The sequence below is a fragment of the Sporisorium graminicola genome, chromosome SGRAM_12 (assembly GCF_005498985.1).
Source record: "Sporisorium graminicola strain CBS 10092 chromosome SGRAM_12, whole genome shotgun sequence".
Taxonomy (NCBI): domain Eukaryota; kingdom Fungi; phylum Basidiomycota; class Ustilaginomycetes; order Ustilaginales; family Ustilaginaceae; genus Sporisorium; species Sporisorium graminicola.
In genome coordinates this window covers 551,395-568,326 of record NC_043722.1, presented here as the reverse complement: position 1 = coordinate 568,326, position 16,932 = coordinate 551,395, and the positions used below count along the sequence as shown (strand labels likewise).

Sequence of the window (16,932 nt, the reverse complement as noted above, 5' to 3'; positions counted from 1 at the left end):
GTGGAAGATTCACACAGCCGCTTCCGGACTCGCGCGACCCCTTGCGTTGAAGATCCTCTAGCTTGTGCGCCATACCATCGTCGTCTAATGCACATTCTTCCGAGAACGATTGCAAGGCTGCAACGTTCGCGGTGAGGCTACAGAATCGCGCTCGCCATACAAACGCGTGGTTGCATAAAGTCGATTTGGCCTCTGATCCCTGCCTTCTCTGACGGTTTGTGGCCCCTAGACATGTCGACGAACAATACTCTTTTGTGTTGATCGCGACGATCAGACTTGTGCTTCGAATCGCGTGCCACTGACCGATACGAAGCTCTCTGTCTCCATTGCGATCATCTTACACCTGCCATCGTCTCCACCACCACCTTCCCTCACATTCCCATTTGTCTCTCTCCACTAGCTCCCTACCTCCCCTCTCTTCACCTTCCTCTATTTCTGATCACTCCAACAGCTTTCGACTTCTCAGCACCACATTCACTACGGGATTCCTTGATCAAAAGCCTAAACCTTGTCAACGTACCTCTTTGCGATCTATCAGCGTCTTCAGACGGCAACGTTGGGGCCAACGAGAAAAGAGGGGCCATACAAAGCTATCTATTTCGCCATACGAGTACCGCTTAGCTAGGAAAGCTCACCACTTTGATCGTCACATTCAGCTCCTGCTTCATCAACGTTTCGTCGTAGGGACGGCAGCATCGCCATGCAGCTGGCTCAGGGAGCCTTGGTACTTCCGGTTTGCCTCGCAACGCTATTGGTCTTTGCGACAGCAACGCAAGCTGAGGTCCGCGTCGAGCTTCCAGTGAGCGCTCAGCTCCCCACCATTGCAAGATATGGCCAATCCTATTCATGGTCCTTAGCACCAAACACCTTTGTCGATCAAAATGCGACTGCTCCGCTCCAGTACAATGCTACAGGCCTTCCTGCGTGGGCCCTCTTTGATCCTGCTAGGCTCTCGATCTCAGGTACGCCGCCTGCGTCGCCCGCAGCATCAACGCGCGCATCTAGAGCGAATGATACGGTAACGCTCACAGCGACCAACCCAAAGACCGGCAGCACGGCGTCTACTCCGTTTCAGCTGATCACGATGAGCGGCACTGGCCCCGTCGTCAATAAGCCGCTTGCTGAACAGCTACCCAACATCACCACGCTTGGAGCTAAAAGTATCTTGCCTTCGGGCGCCCAGCTGCTGCCTCTTGGTTGGTCCTTCTCACTCGGCTTTGCAGGCGATACGTTCACCTCGGACAGTCATCGCGTTTATCTTTCAGCTGCGCTGGCTGATGGTTCGCCTTTGCCGAACTGGATGCACTTTGATCAGACGGTCACGCTCTGGGGTTTGGCGCCCACCGATGTGCATACTGCGGGCAGCTTCTACACGGTCGTAATTACTGCCAGTGACGTGCGTGGCTATGCAGGTGTCAACAGCTCGGTCCAGATGGTTGTCAGTGGTGCTCAATTCATTCAAGCAGCACCTTTTCCTACCATCAACACTACTGCTGGTCAGTCGTTCCAGTCTGCACTGCCTCTTGATGACATCGTCGACTCGACCGGAAACCCCGTCAACACATCCTTGCTGCGTGTGGCTGCCAACACTAGCTCTATTGGTTCGTGGCTCACTTTTGACGAGGCCTCGCATACGTTTTCCGGTACGCCGCCGTTCAATCTGTCCAATTCGGCACCTGTATCGCTCACAGTGCCAGTCAGCTTGGCCAACACTAGCAATCCGGATGCCTCTCCAGTGCCTGCATCGGCCCACCTTTCCGTCTACCCCTCGTCCTTTTCAGTGTCCTCTCTACCGGATGTATCAGTCTCGCCCGGCAAGTTTTTCCAGCTCGAACTGGGCCAGTACATCCGCTCGAGTCCGACGCCTCCTCAGCTCACCCTCGATCCACCTTCCGCAAACGAATGGCTCCACTTTGATCCCGCCACGATGCTGTTGTCTGGTACACCTCCCAAGAGCGGTATCGAGCGCGTCCAAGTACAGCTCTCGCTCGACTCGACAGACGCTGGCGGCTACCGCAGTATTTCCACTCAGACGTTTGCCATCAACCCACTGTCTTCCTCTGGGTCGCCGACGCCGCTTCCGCCTTCGACTCACCGAACGTCTACCGGCTCGCACTCCGCTTCGTCTTCGACCAGCTCGGCAAATGGCTTCGCTGCGTCCTCTTCGTCCGATGCTGCCTCCAGCGGTCTCAGCAGTAAAGCCAAGTTCGCAATCGCAGCCTCTTTGGGCGGTGTTGGTGGTCTTGTTATGCTGATCCTGCTCATGGTGTGCTGCCGCCGCTACTGCGCTGCCGAGGACCGTCACTTTCGGGGTGGGCATCCGGACGATGAGCCGTCTGACTTCGAAAAATCGTACAACGGCCAAGACGACGATCGAACACTGGCCGACGAGAGATCTCCGCGCTTTGGATGGGCGAGTCTGGGTGCAGGAGGTAAGAAGGGCAAGGGCAAGAAGGCAGACGAGGAAGCCAGTCCTTACCTCGATCCGTATGCTGCTTTGGCTGCAGCTGGTACGAATGCGCCGGACCGATCCCCTTTCTCTGACGCGATGACGCTGGCTCCTTCGGACGAAGGACATGATCGAAGAATGTCCAATGGAGACCCTCGTCAGGTCGTCACAACGACGGCCAATGTTGCGCCAAGAATAGCATCCATCGTGCCTGCACCCGCGTTCACCATTACGAACCCTTCACCGCTGGCGGTGGAGAAGCCCCGACGAAGCTCGGTGCTCAACCTGTTCAACCGACTGCCCAAAGCGTCCAAATCTAACCGATCCATCAACAACTTCACCGCCGGTGCCGCCTTCCACCCTTCTCATCGCGAAGAAGGTATTGCAGAAGAAAACCTCGGCCACAGTTTGCAGGAAGATCCTTCGGGTCTTGCACGCCCCGTGTCCATCGGCCTTGGTCTGGAAGGCATGATGGAGCGCGACTTGTCACAGATGACGACATCCAAGAGCCTTGCCGCTCGCAGCAGCTGGGAGTCGAATCTCTTCTACGACGAGTCGGCCAATCGCGGCGCCAGCACCTCGGCGGCGCCCAGCACTCCCGAGCGACGCCGCAGCGAAGCGCTGAGAACAGAGACCCTCAGTCTCGACTCGCCCCTCGAAGTACCAGTGCGTCGCAAGCTCGGGTCTGCTCCAATGCGACACCGAAATGCGCACATCAGCACATCGCCTGCCTTCAACCTCACGGCCGGATTCCAAAGCTCGCCCGAACGCGATGACGATGGGCCGAGAGATCGCTCAAGAGAAACTCGCCATACTGGCTCGGGTGGCTCAGTGGAGTTGGACGATGCAGTGGTAGGCTACGCGCGCAAAGTCAACGTCGAAGCGTCCGGCACTGTGCCCCCACCTCAGCAGGTCAGCATCCAACAGGGACAGCGTAATCTTTCGCAGCATCTAGAGAACTACATGCACCAAGCGCCTCGAGGAGCCTCCATCGACACGACCCGCAGCGGTGGTTCGGCTTCGCAGGCGGCAGCAGTGGCAGACGACGATGATCCGTTCGAGGATGCAGAGGACGACCCTTCCGCCGCTGCGAACATGCGTGCTACGGCGGAGAACACCAAGAGGAATTCGGCGGCAAGCTATGTTCCCGACTTGGTCGGGGCAGAGACGTCTGCAGTGCGCTATCCGGATGGCCGACGCGGCTCGATGAAGCTGGCGGATGCGATTTCGACACCGGTGCGTACTAGGGTGGTTGGGCCGAGGGCGAGCGATGAGCTGCAGCGAGGTCCGACGGTACGGGCGGTGAGGCCGTCGAATGGTCCCGTACCTGCTTCGCCCATCATCCCGGGTGCAGCGGAACGAAACGGAGCGGGTGACAAGGTCGACAACCCTCAAACACCAGTGCGAGCCAGCCGCGGCGCGGATGCCGGTACAGCTCCTGCCTCTGCCGGTGCTGGACGGCCATGGTCTGCCAACTCAGCGGCATCTCGAGAAGGAGCAGCAGCAGCACCCTTCCAAGCACCTCAGTCCACCGTCACTCCCACTCGTGCCCGCCCCTCACACCGCCCCTCAGCCTCGGTCTCGCACCGCCGCAGCGACTCGTCTGGACATTCAGGCGAAGCACCTGCCGTCTCAACGCCATGGTCGCGCATCCGGTCGCAAAACATCACAGTGCGACCGGGCGAGCTGATCCGCGTCTCTGCGCTTGCTGGCACCGCGGCCCCGCCCATGGTCGGCGGCGCGCCCGGTTCACCAGGCAAGCGATCTGGACGCAAGCTCAGCTACCACCCGGTGCTGCAGGACGAAAAGTACTTTGAGTACTACAACACCTGGCCCGAGTTCCTGCACTGGCTGCGGTGGGACGAGCGCATGCAGGAGCTGTCGGGCACTGTTCCAGCCAAGTTTGGTCCCGTTCCATTAACGCTCAAGCTGGCTATCTTGGCAAGGCCGATCGGGGGTGCACCCCCGAGTCCGAGCCCGAACTCGAGTCCGACCAAGTTTGGCGCACGCGCCAGAACGGGATCGAATGCTTCCGCTACTTCGACTACTGTAGGCGCGGCAGGCAGCGAGGATGAAGTGGTGGCTATCGTCGTGCTCAACATCCAGAAGCTTGCCCCTGCTGCTGCCGTCATCTAGACTACTTTCTACACTCTCCTTCTAGAACGCCAAACTGTATCCATAGCCCCCACACACTCTCTTTCACAAGCTCTCGCGCGCAAAGGTGCCTTTTATTCGTTCACCCTTCTGCCTTCTGACAGTGGTTGGGTGTGCGTGTGTGGGATGAAGTGTGCTCATAACTGGCAATCGGGAGGTAAGGCGGCGGAGATCGGGAATTGTGTTATATGCAGCTGGCGTGCCTGTCGAATCTGTCGAGTTATGCGAGCTGCATTCACCGGCCTCCTGCTGATCCCCTTTTTTTAGACATTCTGACTGTCTGCCACACTTGACGAGTCTCAACTTTCGAGACGATCCCAAGTCGAAGTTCTAGACGGGCTCGAGGGGGTCGCAGATGTGCGTACCAAGCCCCCGGGACACGCACTGCACCCGCGGTCCTCCGTCTGGTCCCGCTCTATAGGAACGAGCACCTGGGTTGGGCATCTCCACAGCACCACAGCAACCGCGGTGCGTTGCTCACAGTGGCGTTATCTCTCTCGCTTGGCTCGTTTGTTTCGAGATGTAGCACAAAGCAAAACGGAACGCCACTTGAGAGTAGCGTGGGCATTTTGCTGCGTTGGTGCTTTGGCGAGAGACATGTTCTGGCATTTGCGTCGTACGACCAGATAAGCTGCGCTCCCCTTTCGACGGATGTGGAAGCTTCTTGTCTCATCCCCACATCCTCGTCCTCTTCCATCGCTCCGTTGCGTCCCGTTTTTGGCTTTCGACTCTGCTTCGGATCAACACAAAGGGCGCGAGGTAAGACAGAACTCGATTGCATTCGGTCTGGTTTCGTGTTCGGGTAGCAAGACCACAACCACGGGTAAGACATTCCATCCCCTCCTGCTGCCCTGAGTTCTTGGAGCTTCGACTTGGTCTTACAGGTGAGTACTACGCTACATGGGTTCATAGTCAAGGGATTCTAGCTGGAGGATGAAGAAGATTGAGGCAGAGAGAAAGGCAGTCATGTCAATGTGGAATCAGTGGATCGGATCGACAAGAGAGGAACGCGGCTCGGCCAAGGGCTCCAGGACGGCTTGTGCCGTGTTGGATCCGTGCCTGTTTCGCTTTTCCAGCCTGCATGAAGCCGCCAGATCGGTCTGTTTTCTTCTCGAAGCAGCTTCATCCAGACATCTCCGCCTCACGGCTGTACATCGAAGGAAAGCTCGGCGGTTGCGGGGCTCAAGCAGCTTCCGAAACACCTACTTGCGCCGCTTCCTTTGTCTGACTCTGCAACCCTCGGTCATTAACTGACACGAATCTAATCACTTTGCACCTGTCTTCTCGTCCGCCTTTACACCATCATTTCTTTCTCTCTCTCTCGTTCACTCGTGTGACATCGGACATGCCGTCATGTCGATCTCGCCTTCGACCTCGATGCCGCAACACACCTCGCTCGTGCCTCTCGACGACATCGTATCAGCCCCGCTCGATACGCCTACCGACGCCACAGCGTGCTGCGACACTTTCAGCGACGAACAACAGACCAGCAGAGCTGACTCAGGTCAGAGAGAGATCCGTCTGGGCAGAAGGCCGTTCCAGCGCTTGCCGATTCCGGGATTCGTTGCGTCTTCTGGGAACGACACTCACGACGAAAGCGAAGCTGCTTCTGACGCATCTGTTGGAGAGTGGCTAGGCAACGAACACGGCACTGAGCGGGAGGGAAGAGAAAGCTTCCCACAATCACCGGGCGAGTCTCTGGTCTCGCGATTCAGCCCGTACCAGGAAGAGCGGTCGCCGGCAGCAGCACTATTCTCTCGACTCGTATTCGGCTTCCATCACGCAAAGGACAGGCGGAGCCGCAGCAGAAGCTCTTCGGACACCAGGAACGGAAAGCAGCTTCATCCTTCTCCACCACCTGCACCACGCGGTGGGATCGAGCTCGAGCCCGAAGACCTCGTCGTCGTACCCAAGAGAAAGACCGGCAAACGCAAACCGATCCCTGCCTCGCTGTTTGCATTCGGTGGTGGTAGTCGAGAAGGTCCTCAGTTACGGAGCGCCTCTGTGCCAGACGTGTTTGCAGAGACACACTTCACCAGTAACGAGTTTGGAGAGGAAGGGATACCGCACGCGATCGAAGCTCGCAACTCTCTTGGACTTTTCCTGCCGCCGCCCATCGAGCAGCAACACGCGACAGAAGCAGCAACGGCTACCGATCCCTCCGTACCCGATAAGGTTTCGCAAGATTCATCGCTTGCCTTCCCTCCGCAACAGCGACTGAAGCGAGCCACACGATCGATCTCGGAAACACACAACCGCGCTCGACGTCGGTTCGCGTCGCTCGACGCTGACACCACCACAGCCGTAGGCTCAGCGCGCGACAACGCTGCCAGCGCGAGCCTGTCCGATTCGAGCGACAGCGATTCTGGCGGAGACGACCGGCGTGTTCCGCATAGTACCAAGAGAGGCAGGACACGCAGCGGGAGTGCCCCTGTCTATCCTAGTTCATCTGCTGCAGATTTTGCCGAGCAAGGAGAAGGCGAAAGACGGTATTCAATCGATCAAGAGTCTCGACCTCTGCGACGGATATTGCGGACGAGGAAAGGCGAAATGCGGTCGGTGTATCTCTCTCGCACACCGCCTCCGACTGGGGCTTATCCGACGTCACGCCACCTTCAGCCGCTGCCGCTGATTCAGAACCTGGCCGCGGGAGAGGACGGCGAGGTGATCGAGGTACTCAAAACGCCAGAGGCGGCTTCGCAACCCTCGTTCCCACTGCCCCGCGCGGCCGCTATGTCGTCCCCCGCTTATGCCTCGACGGCAAGCACCCGCGCATCGTTCGATAGCATGCACACCAGAGCAGGTGGAGCCGGCTCGGACTACTCGGACTATGGAAGTTTGGGTCCGGAGTCTGGCGAATCGTTGGCCATGTCGACGGCGTCGATGCTGGTGCTGCAGCAGCAAATTCAGATGCAGAACTATCAGATGAGGGAGCTGGGCGTGATCCCGACCGGGATGGTTGGGGCGATGATGGGAAGAGGAGTGGATGGGGAAGAGCGGATGTCGAAGCGTGTGGTTGATGCCGAGAAAGCGAAAGAGGGGCAAGATGGGCTGGTGCAGCAGTACGGCGCGATGCGGCTTGGGGGACGGTCATCTTCCGAGTTTGAGAGTGACCGAGAAGAGGCGCGGAGCAGCCAGGACAGCGACAGCAGAGACCGACAGGGAGGCGCAGCAGGCGGGCTTCGACACATGGTTTCGGACTCAGTCTTGGCAGCATCATCCAAAGAAGCCGAGGGCAGCATCGGCTCGCTTCGGCAGCGTCGTGCGAAGCCACCCATCTCGATCGCGCTCGCCCCCTCGCACAAGCACAGCACCAGCACCAACGGCACCAGCAGCAGCAGGTTCAGCGCGGACCTCATTGGCGCGGCGATCCCGCTGCGCAAAAAGCTCAGCCGCTCCGTCCTCTCTCCCACCGCCACCAGTGGTGCCATCCACTCGCCCCCGCCCTGCCCGCCGCCCTCGACGCCCCTGCCGGACCTGCCTGTGCCTCGGTCGGCGCCTCTCGTGGCTGCCGACGGTAGACGCACGCTCGCCAGCAAACGCTCGTTTGTCCGCTCCTCTTCGACGCCCGTCTCGCCGCACGACGCACACCCGCCCTCCCAGCGTCATCGCGCTCAACGGGGAGCCCCCAAGAGCCAGAGCTGCACCCTCGACCCTGCTCCCGCCTTTACACGCTTACCCGCATCCGCCTCGGCGTCAACGTCGCACGACGGAGGCTCAACGGCAGACTCGAGCGTGCTCCACACCCCGCCGTTGACCGGCGGACTGCCGTTCGCGTTCACGCCGATCTACGGCGTGGCACCGCAGAGGGAGCAGCAGCAGTTCCAGCAGCCGGTCACGCCGCTCTCGGCTCAGACGGACACCTCGGTCGCGACTCCGGTCTCTGCGCAGCCGAGGGTGGTGGGCGTCGTGGGTGGCAAGTTTGACTCGCTGCTCGCGTTCCTCTCTTCCGATCACAGTGGAGCCGACAAGGGCGATGCAGGAGAAAGGAGAAGACAGAGTAAAGCGGCAGCAGAGGGTGGTGGTGCAAACGATGTGCTGGTCGCGACGAGCAGTGCGGCGTCGGACGAGGTCGTGTATGGTCTGGCTCTGTAAGGTTTCCGATCACAATCTCATGGCTTTCAACCGAACATCTCGCTTTTGACCAGCTTGCTGAGACATCATCTCTACAATTGAGCCGACGTGCGTGTAAACATGACCAGAGAGGGGCTACGAGCCGAACCAAGAAATCTTTGAAATGGGACAAGGACTCAAGTCGAGGAATGAGGGGGAGTGATAGGTGCAGAGCCGCTAATGCTCTTTGCACGGGCATCAGATGTGCTGCTGCCACGTCTGGTCTTGCTAGGCCGGTCCACTTGATCCAGATTGTGGCGGTTCAATGACTCTATTGATGTAGGAGCCCGAGGTGGAGAAGGAAGCACGATGCGCGACGAGGAGGACGGTCGCGGACTAACGTGTTCCCTCTCAACCGTCATGGTGAAGCGGGACGCTCTGAGGACGAGCGACGTGTCCGAGTCGGCTCGATGCCTTTTGAGTGGTCGCGGTGGAGCAAGTAGCGGGGTTGAAGGCGTTGGGTCCACAGCATGGTGTGACTGGACGCTGGTGTGCTGGGAAGCGATGACCGGAGGAAGAGCACGACGTTTGTGAGACAACCTGGCTGGATCCGTTAGGTTGGGATGGGCGACAGAAGCGGTATGCTTATCTTCATCGCTGCGACGAGGCACCGAGGCACCTTTGACGCTTTCAGCTGGAGAGGGGGTGTGTCGAGGACGAGCAGTTTCGACGTCTGTCTCCCTGAGTCGAGATTGTTGAGGAGGTGTTGATGGAGATACGCGGTGCGTTCGCTCACCGTTCCTTCGTAGCGGGTGGTGAGCGAGGCCCTCAGTTCGATAGACGCTTGTAGCAGGCGCTAGGCGCTCTCGCAGAGTTGACTTGCTGGGTCCACAGATAGCCGTGTGTCGTGGCATGTGTTCGTAGCCTGAAGGTGTAGCTCGACCGGAAGGCAAGTACTCTGGAGATATCGCCTTACTGACTGCCCGATAGCTGTCGTTTGGTCGACCTTGTGACGAAAAGACATGCTTCTCCCTCGGGTCCAGCGGAAGACCTTGGCGCTGGTGAGTAGACTCCATGCGGACCAGATCTCGCGGCGAAGCCTCGTCCTTTCTCCTTTCGAGAGCGTTCTTCTCGGCAGGATGAACGGCCTTCCTGCTGTGCATTCCCTCATAGCGAGGGGAGAAATTCGGTGCTTGTGCCATCCGAACCTCTTTACGATGGAAGGTCGGGGATGCAGAAGGAATGCTTTGAGGTTGGGACCGGCTTTGATAGTGTCCTTCTTGCACGACTCTCCCGTTGTCTTGCATGCTCGAGCCCCGGCGAACGGTGTTCTCGGACTGAGAAGGACGATGTGTTCTTGCTTCCTGCTGTTGAACAGGAGGAGAGCGCTCGCGTTGAATCTGGCGGACGTCTGAAAGGTCACACTGACACCCGTTTGCGCAATTCCTTGGTAGATAGACACCTTCGGAATGGCGTACGACTGCGTGAGAAGTTCGCTTGTATTCGTCTCGGGTGTGGACCATTCGAGGCAATTCGTTTGCAGATGGTCTTACACCCTGGTAGTTATCCACCGGAATGACTTTTACTGGCGCAACCGCTTGTGATCCGCGTTGAATTGCAGCAGACCGGGCACCGTAGCTCTGATGCGACCAGCTTGAATCCAAAGGTCGTTCCTCTCGGTGCAAGGGTGACAGTCTTCTTCGTGGATTAACTGGAGAGACGTTTTGTGGCATCACCTCGACCATCTGCAGTCGAGCTAACTCTGAATCCTGACTTTTTCCGGGAAGAGCCCTATCGTGAGAAGAGACTGTTTGAGGTCGATTGTCTTCTGCATAAACAGAATGTCCATGTTGGTAGACGACACCATGCTCGCTCGGATACAGCGGCTGGGGGTGCGAAAGCACCCTTGGTCGACCACTATCCCGCTCTCTAGTCCTGTCGATTGGACTCGATTTGCTTGTTGCTTCGTGCGCTGCGTGCAAGCTTGACGATGGAGGCCCCATGATCGCTGGCGAGGCGTGTGTGCGGTTCTCGACCGGCAGTTGTGCACACGAGTAGTCGAACATCCTGCCTTGACTTAGCGGAATGGGCAGCCTTGGTGACGGCGTCTGTCCTAGAGACAAAGAACTAGCCGCTACCCGCTTTGCGTCGAGGATCTGGGGAGACGATGGATTCGACGTCCGCTCGCGGTATTCCATCGATCGGTAGTCTCGGGAAGACTTCATGCCTTGCGGGGACACTCGAACCGGAGCTTCAAAAGCCTTGCGTTGACTGCTCTCTTGTCGATCGTCACGCGTCCGCTGACGGTATTCACTTGGAATTGCCTGTGTGGGAAAGGACTGACTTACGTCGTTGACGCTTCCTGCTCGACCCAGCGGGTTCGAAACCTCCGAGCTGTCAGGCAGACGACTGGAAGCGTAAGACAAACCCGGGTGGTAGGTTTTCGAGGAGCGCACCATCTCCTGGGACGCTGGAGCGCGTTCTCCAATCATCGTATCCTGCCGCGACGTCATGCTGTCTTCGAGTCTGCCCGACCGATAGCTTTGGTGCATCTGGTGATCGGGACGGAGATGGGGTCGAGCATAGGGATGGCGTTCGCCAGGATTCACTTCTCGAGCCTGCTGGTAGTGTAATAGAGAGTCGTCGTGAGCATCCCGATCTGGAGTGCGATGACCTTGACGTTGTGGAAGAGTCTCTCCGCGTCTTTGCTTCCATCCATGACGGTCACACTGGGGGTCCAAGCATGCTCGAGGCGATACTGCCTTGGGATGAGAAAGACGATGAGCAGTCCGTTCGACTGCGACCACCTCGAGGGACGCTTCTTGAGAGTTTTGAGACAGCGCGGAGATATGGACACTGTGTCGACGGTGTCGAGCAGACGCTGTCACACGATCAGCATCGACACGCGGATCTGGCCCTTGGAACGACACAAGATCTCTGAAGGGTGGCAAGTTCAAGCCATCGCCGTCGGTATCGTACTGCCTAGCTTCGGTGGCGTTTCCGTTCGACATCTTTCTGAATTTGGTTTGTGCTGTTTGCGAGGTGTGTGTTGTCGCGATGACGATATGCGCAGAAAGTCGCAAGGTGATGATGCTGGAGGCTAGTGACGCCACAGAGACCAAAACTCAGCCTGATTAGGCAAGCTGGCCAGATGCTCCTTTTGCCACGTCTGGCGTCCTTTTATGCTCGCTCCCTAAATCCTTTGCAAAGTCAGCCTCTTTAGCGGATACCGAAAAGCTTGCGCGAGAGAGTGCGTCCGATATGAACAAGCTCGAAGTCGGAATCCGAACGGTGTCTCATGAATGAATGCAAAGCACGGTGGGGCCTTGGTTGCACGGGAGAAAGACAGCGCAGCTGCAAAACAAGTGAAAAGCTGCTTTGAAGATACCGACTGTCGGGAAGTTGTCATGCCAGTGACCTCCATGTTTCCCACCACATGCTGTGTCTTTCTCTCGTTTTGATCTCCACCTCGAAGATTAGAAGGCAATTGCGTTCGGGTAACTATGAGGAAAAGGGAAATCTGGTCAACATGTCTTGATAAAGGTGGGGAGAGCAAGAGAGAGCCAGCAACATGGCAACCGCCGCTTCCTCATCTCGCTTTATGTGACGCTCCAATATGAGATGAGATGTGGGTTGTAGGATGGGGTGGGCACCCAAATCTTGAGCGTTTCAATGTCGTTTCCCAGTACTGCGGATCGGATCCGGTGGGGATGTCTGGGCACTTCAACGCTGAGTCGTGATGGTGTAAAAGAGTCTTGAGACGTTGTTGTTGCTTTCGGTCACTTAGCGAAAGAGTGGTATGAGTCAACTGCATTCGCATCGCCACGAGGTGACATTCGAACTGTTGAGCATTGATCGGGATATCTGCAGCGCTCACCGGCAGGCGCTTATCGCGGCACATGACTTGACATCCCATTGGACCGTTCAGCCCACTGCGCCATTGTTCATGGCAGTGGGCATTGTCGATTGTCTCGGCAGAACTTTGACACACTTCATAAGCCTAGCCTCCGGCATCTCGGTGAAAGCGGGCGCTGCAATAGCGATCTCCGAGCATCCACTTTTCTTTTTCACTTGAGAGACAAAAGGGACAAACATTCGCACTACACACCTGAGCTTATACCTTGCTCTTCTGAAGGTTCAAGGTTAACCCAGTCGAGACCCAAGCCCGAGCTTCGACATGAACTGGTACCGTCCCGGCTGAAACGGATCACGCACCGCTCGCTTCGCGATGTACAAATCCGGTCTGAAACCCCCCGCCCCCGCTGACTGGGAGAGCGCACACTTTCATTGTTCACCACCACGGCCCTCCCCGCTGCTCGTTGCCGACATCAGCCTGTCAACGGTGATAAAACAACCAGTTCCGGTGGATGCAGTCGAATGTCGACCATGTGCAGAGTGGGAGCTCGTCTTTTGCTTCTCCTTGCGTCGGGCGGGCGCTTGTTGTAGGCAACATGCGTGGCGACTCTCATGAACCCGTGGACACCGCCCACCCGTGCACAGAACCCTGTTCACCTACTCTTGTCGCAGAACCAGAGCCAGAGCTAGAGCGAAACCGTTCTTACTCAAACGTAAACTCTCAACTTCGAGGTCGACTTCAAACCCTCACACGCAAGGCTATCTCAAAAGCAGCTTCCGGAACCCACGACCACACAAAGGCACTGTCTCCTGCTATTCGACCGACTTCGTTCCTGCACTGTCCACTGTAATTACATCCGCATATCACGGCTGCCTCTCTGCATCTCAAGCACTACGATGAACACGACTGATCAAAGCTTGGCCTTGATCTCATCGCCGCTCGGAGCGGCTGCCGACTGCTGCGCTGGCGGAGTCGAGGCAGAAGAGTTGAACAGAATGACGTTGACCGTAATGTCGTCTCTGTATCTTCGGCTTTCGGGCGCAGGGATAGCAAGCAGACCTGCGACGCGTTGCTGGTTGGCGCCGCCCAGCGCGTTGCGGATCAGATGGGTCGAGAGGTTCTCGTCCTGGAACTGGAATGTCCTGAGCGTTTCGGGACCCTTGGAGAGTGGATGCTGTTTGGACACGGCCAGCTCTCGCTGCTCGTCAGACGAGGCAGCACGAACAGACGTTGATGCGGCCGCTGCTGTCTCTGTCGACGGTGAAGGCACAGAAGTTGTTGACGGCAACGAGTGCAACTTATCAATAGGTTGGAAGGTGTGGCGTTGCAGTTCGGATGAACGAATGGTGCCCTTGATCCCAGCAAGATGGCCAGCAACTAGACTGACAGCCTCTTCGTTGCTCATCATATCCCACAACCCATCGGTTGCCATAATGATAAAGCGCAGCTCCCTGTTTGGGCTCGAGCTGGTCTCGCCGACTCTGCGCCACTCCACCGCCGGGGTAGCCGTGACATACGGAGGAGTTTCGAGTCCACGAGGAGGTCCACGCGTTGACGATCGACCGCCGGGCAAGAAAGCATCGTAGAGACGACCTTGGAGCTCGCGATCCCATTTGTACCTGGCATCTCCGAACGCGCGCGTAGGCTCGAGCCCGCCCAGCACGCGACCACGCTGGATAACGTTTTCGGACTCAGAGGGAGGGTGCTCGGAGCGCATGCGTCGCACCTCATCTGGGTTGCGGCCGGTCTGATCCACCGAAAGCGCCTCGACTTCCCACTTGCCAGAGTCTTCGTCCCAGTAGCCGGCGACGGCACGCGAATCGCCGGTGCACGCGACGTATACATCCTGACGAGCCGAGTCGATGTAGGTGAGCAGAGCACAGCTGCCAGACATGGCAGGAAGGATGCTTTCGTAGGCGCTCTTCTGCGTGGCAGTGAAAGTAGCGTTGATCGAGCTAGGGAAAATGCTGTGTGCGAGCGAGCTGAGGCTTCGTGTGTTACCTGCGCCGCCTTCCGGCGAGACTGAGCTGGACGAGGTGGAAGCCAAGCTGAGCTCGTATTCCTTGAGCAGCTCAACAGGTGTGTTGACGATCTCCTTGTCCAGACCGCGGAATGCCTTGGCAATGGCCCTCTTGACCACCTCAGGGTCACCATCTAGACCGCTGCTTGATCCAGTGGTCGAACTTGCAGCGGGGCCACCGCCAACGAGGGCACGCCAGAGCTTACTGGGCATGGCGGACTTGGCCTTGGCAATCTCGGCGTACTCGCCCGCTTCCCTGAACACCTTGTCGAGCTCGAGGGCAACAAAAGCGATGAGCTTTTGGCTGAGTAGCGTACTAGTGTGGAAGCCAGCGTGGCCGTCCATGACCGCGAAAAAACAAAGGTCGCCATTTGCGCTACCGGTCGCTGTGTTGGGAGTCGGCGAGACCGCAGGTGAGGTGGAGGAAGAGGAAGGTCGACTATCGCCAATACCTCGGTCACGTTCCACAATCACCTCAGCCCGCTTGTCTTCGATGGGATCGTTGCTTGCGACCGAGTTGGTGTCGTAGCGTGCAACGAGGCATGCACCCTGGGGTCGGTCAACGCGGGTGCTGCGTTGGTTCTCGGTGAGACGCCGGTCGACCTCGGCGTTGGTGAGGGTGCTAATCACCTTGTTGGTGGGGCCACCAGCTTGAGCTTGGCGGGTGGGGATGGAGAAGGAAGTTCTGCTCTCCGCCGTGAGAGAAAACGGAGCCGAGTTGGCGGCGAGCGCAGCGGCGGCGGCCTTGTTGGCTTGATGGCGTGGACGGATATTGGACCAGTAGTACCAAGAGCCAACTGCTGCTGCGGATCCTGCGACGCCGACGAGAAGCCACTCGTTGCGGGACTGTTTACGGGAGGCTGCGGTGGAGCCAGAGGGTGGAGGAGGAGGTTTCCACTGAGAGGAGCCAGATGATGCCGACGACGATGACGAGGTGGCCGAAGACGAGGAGGATGTCGATGATGTGGACGAGGACGTCCGAGATGAGGTGGGAGAGCCGACGGGCTTCGAGGCGGTGGAAAACGGCCTTGATGAAGGATAACCTCGACCTTGGCGCTGAATGAACGCAGAAGAGGATGTCGCCGGCGCGGTGGATGCGACAGTAGAAGCGGAAGAGCCGACGAGGGAGGATTGCCAATGACGAGGCACGCCCAAGGCGGCTCTCTTCAGCCAGCTATAAGCTCCAACCATAGGCCCCAGCTTAGCGATCAATGAGCAGCACTGCCCGCCGAGGATCGTTTCGGAGCAAGAGAACAATGGGAACTCGGACCAAAGCCGAAATGATCGGAATGCCCCAGTAACGGCTTTTCAGTGGCGAGCAGTCTTGATTACTGCGAACTTGCAGTGTGAGGTGAGTACGGTGAATCCGACTAGGTCCCTTCAGACTTCGATTGATGGTCGAGAAGAAGGCAGAAAGGCTAGTCAGTCGGTCTGGACGGCTGCCTCTTATTCCGTTTGAACTCTACTGCTGTGTCGTTTTCCTCGCTCTCTCGCTCTCTCTGCTGGAACTCCAGATTCGGTGGAAATTTCCACTTCTGGAAAACCCCGCGGGCCGTCGAAAATGGCGGCCTTAGCAAGTGGTCCGTCCGCTGAGCCTAGCCTAACACTCGAGGAAACGGCAACGCAGGGTCCAACTGCAAACGCGCTCTCCAAAACACTCTCCGCTGCATCTCGATCTTCTGACGCTTTCCTGTTGCTCAACCGTGATCTTCTCTACATCGTTTCGGAAGCAATCTTGGAACGACTATGGGTGAGCAACGAGATATGGATTGGATTCGCTGACGATGACCCGCTGACCGAACTGCAATCTTTTCGCAAAGCAGTCAAGCCCAGGCAAGTGGCTGTGGCCATCCCAGTCGAAATCCTCCCGGCTTCCTCCTCTTCCTCTTCACTACCCCACGACATCCTTCGCGTTTATCTCGTATCGTCACGCAAGCACTCGGGCAAGTTCGTCTTACCCAAGGGGGGTGTCGAGTCCGGCGAGCACTCCCGCCAAGCCGCGGTTCGAGAGCTCTGGGAGGAAGCAGGTCTCGTTGGCCAAGCACATCCTTCCAGCCCGGGTCCGCTCTCCAGCACTGTAGCGGCAGACTTGACCATAGAAGATCAGAAACCGCACAAGAACAGTCCGGTACAGCATCCGGGCGAGTCCGGCTTCGTTCCGAGAGCGGTCTATACGGGCCACGAGGTTCTGCTCGCGGCCGGAGAGGAGGCGATCAAGGATGACTGGCCAGAAGCACACGAACGGCGAAGGAAAGCGTTTACCGTCCAGGAAGCAGAGAAGGCGCTCGAGTGGAGACCGGACATTCATACCATCTTCAAACAATGGGCCGCCGGCCTTCCTCCTCGCAACACCTAAGACAGAATGATCCCGCAACACAACGTCATCGATCGGTTTCAATG

At 57.9% G+C, this 16,932-nt stretch overlaps 4 protein-coding genes across 4 annotated transcripts; 3 read left to right on the top strand and 1 right to left on the bottom strand.

Annotated features, from left to right (window-relative positions):
* Positions 1-700: 700 nt before the first annotated feature.
* EX895_001750 (uncharacterized protein) lies at positions 701-4,585 on the top strand (the record flags this gene model as incomplete). The annotated part of the gene is made up of 1 exon (XM_029882349.1): positions 701-4,585. One exon carries the CDS (start codon positions 701-703, stop codon positions 4,583-4,585), a length of 3,885 nt encoding a protein of 1,294 aa, XP_029741204.1.
* Positions 4,586-5,956: 1,371 nt separating this feature from the next.
* EX895_001749 (uncharacterized protein) lies at positions 5,957-8,698 on the top strand (the record flags this gene model as incomplete). The annotated part of the gene is made up of 1 exon (XM_029882348.1): positions 5,957-8,698. The coding sequence occupies one exon, from the start codon at positions 5,957-5,959 to the stop codon at positions 8,696-8,698; it is 2,742 nt and encodes a 913-aa protein (XP_029741203.1).
* Positions 8,699-13,422: 4,724 nt separating this feature from the next.
* Positions 13,423-15,723, bottom strand: EX895_001748 (uncharacterized protein; the record flags this gene model as incomplete). The annotated part of the gene is made up of 1 exon (XM_029882347.1): positions 13,423-15,723. The coding sequence occupies one exon, from the start codon at positions 15,721-15,723 to the stop codon at positions 13,423-13,425; it is 2,301 nt and encodes a 766-aa protein (XP_029741202.1).
* A 370-nt stretch (positions 15,724-16,093) lies between these two features.
* EX895_001747 (uncharacterized protein) lies at positions 16,094-16,888 on the top strand (the record flags this gene model as incomplete). Its single annotated transcript, XM_029882346.1, has 1 exon — positions 16,094-16,888. One exon carries the CDS (start codon positions 16,094-16,096, stop codon positions 16,886-16,888), a length of 795 nt encoding a protein of 264 aa, XP_029741201.1.
* Positions 16,889-16,932: the final 44 nt, after the last annotated feature.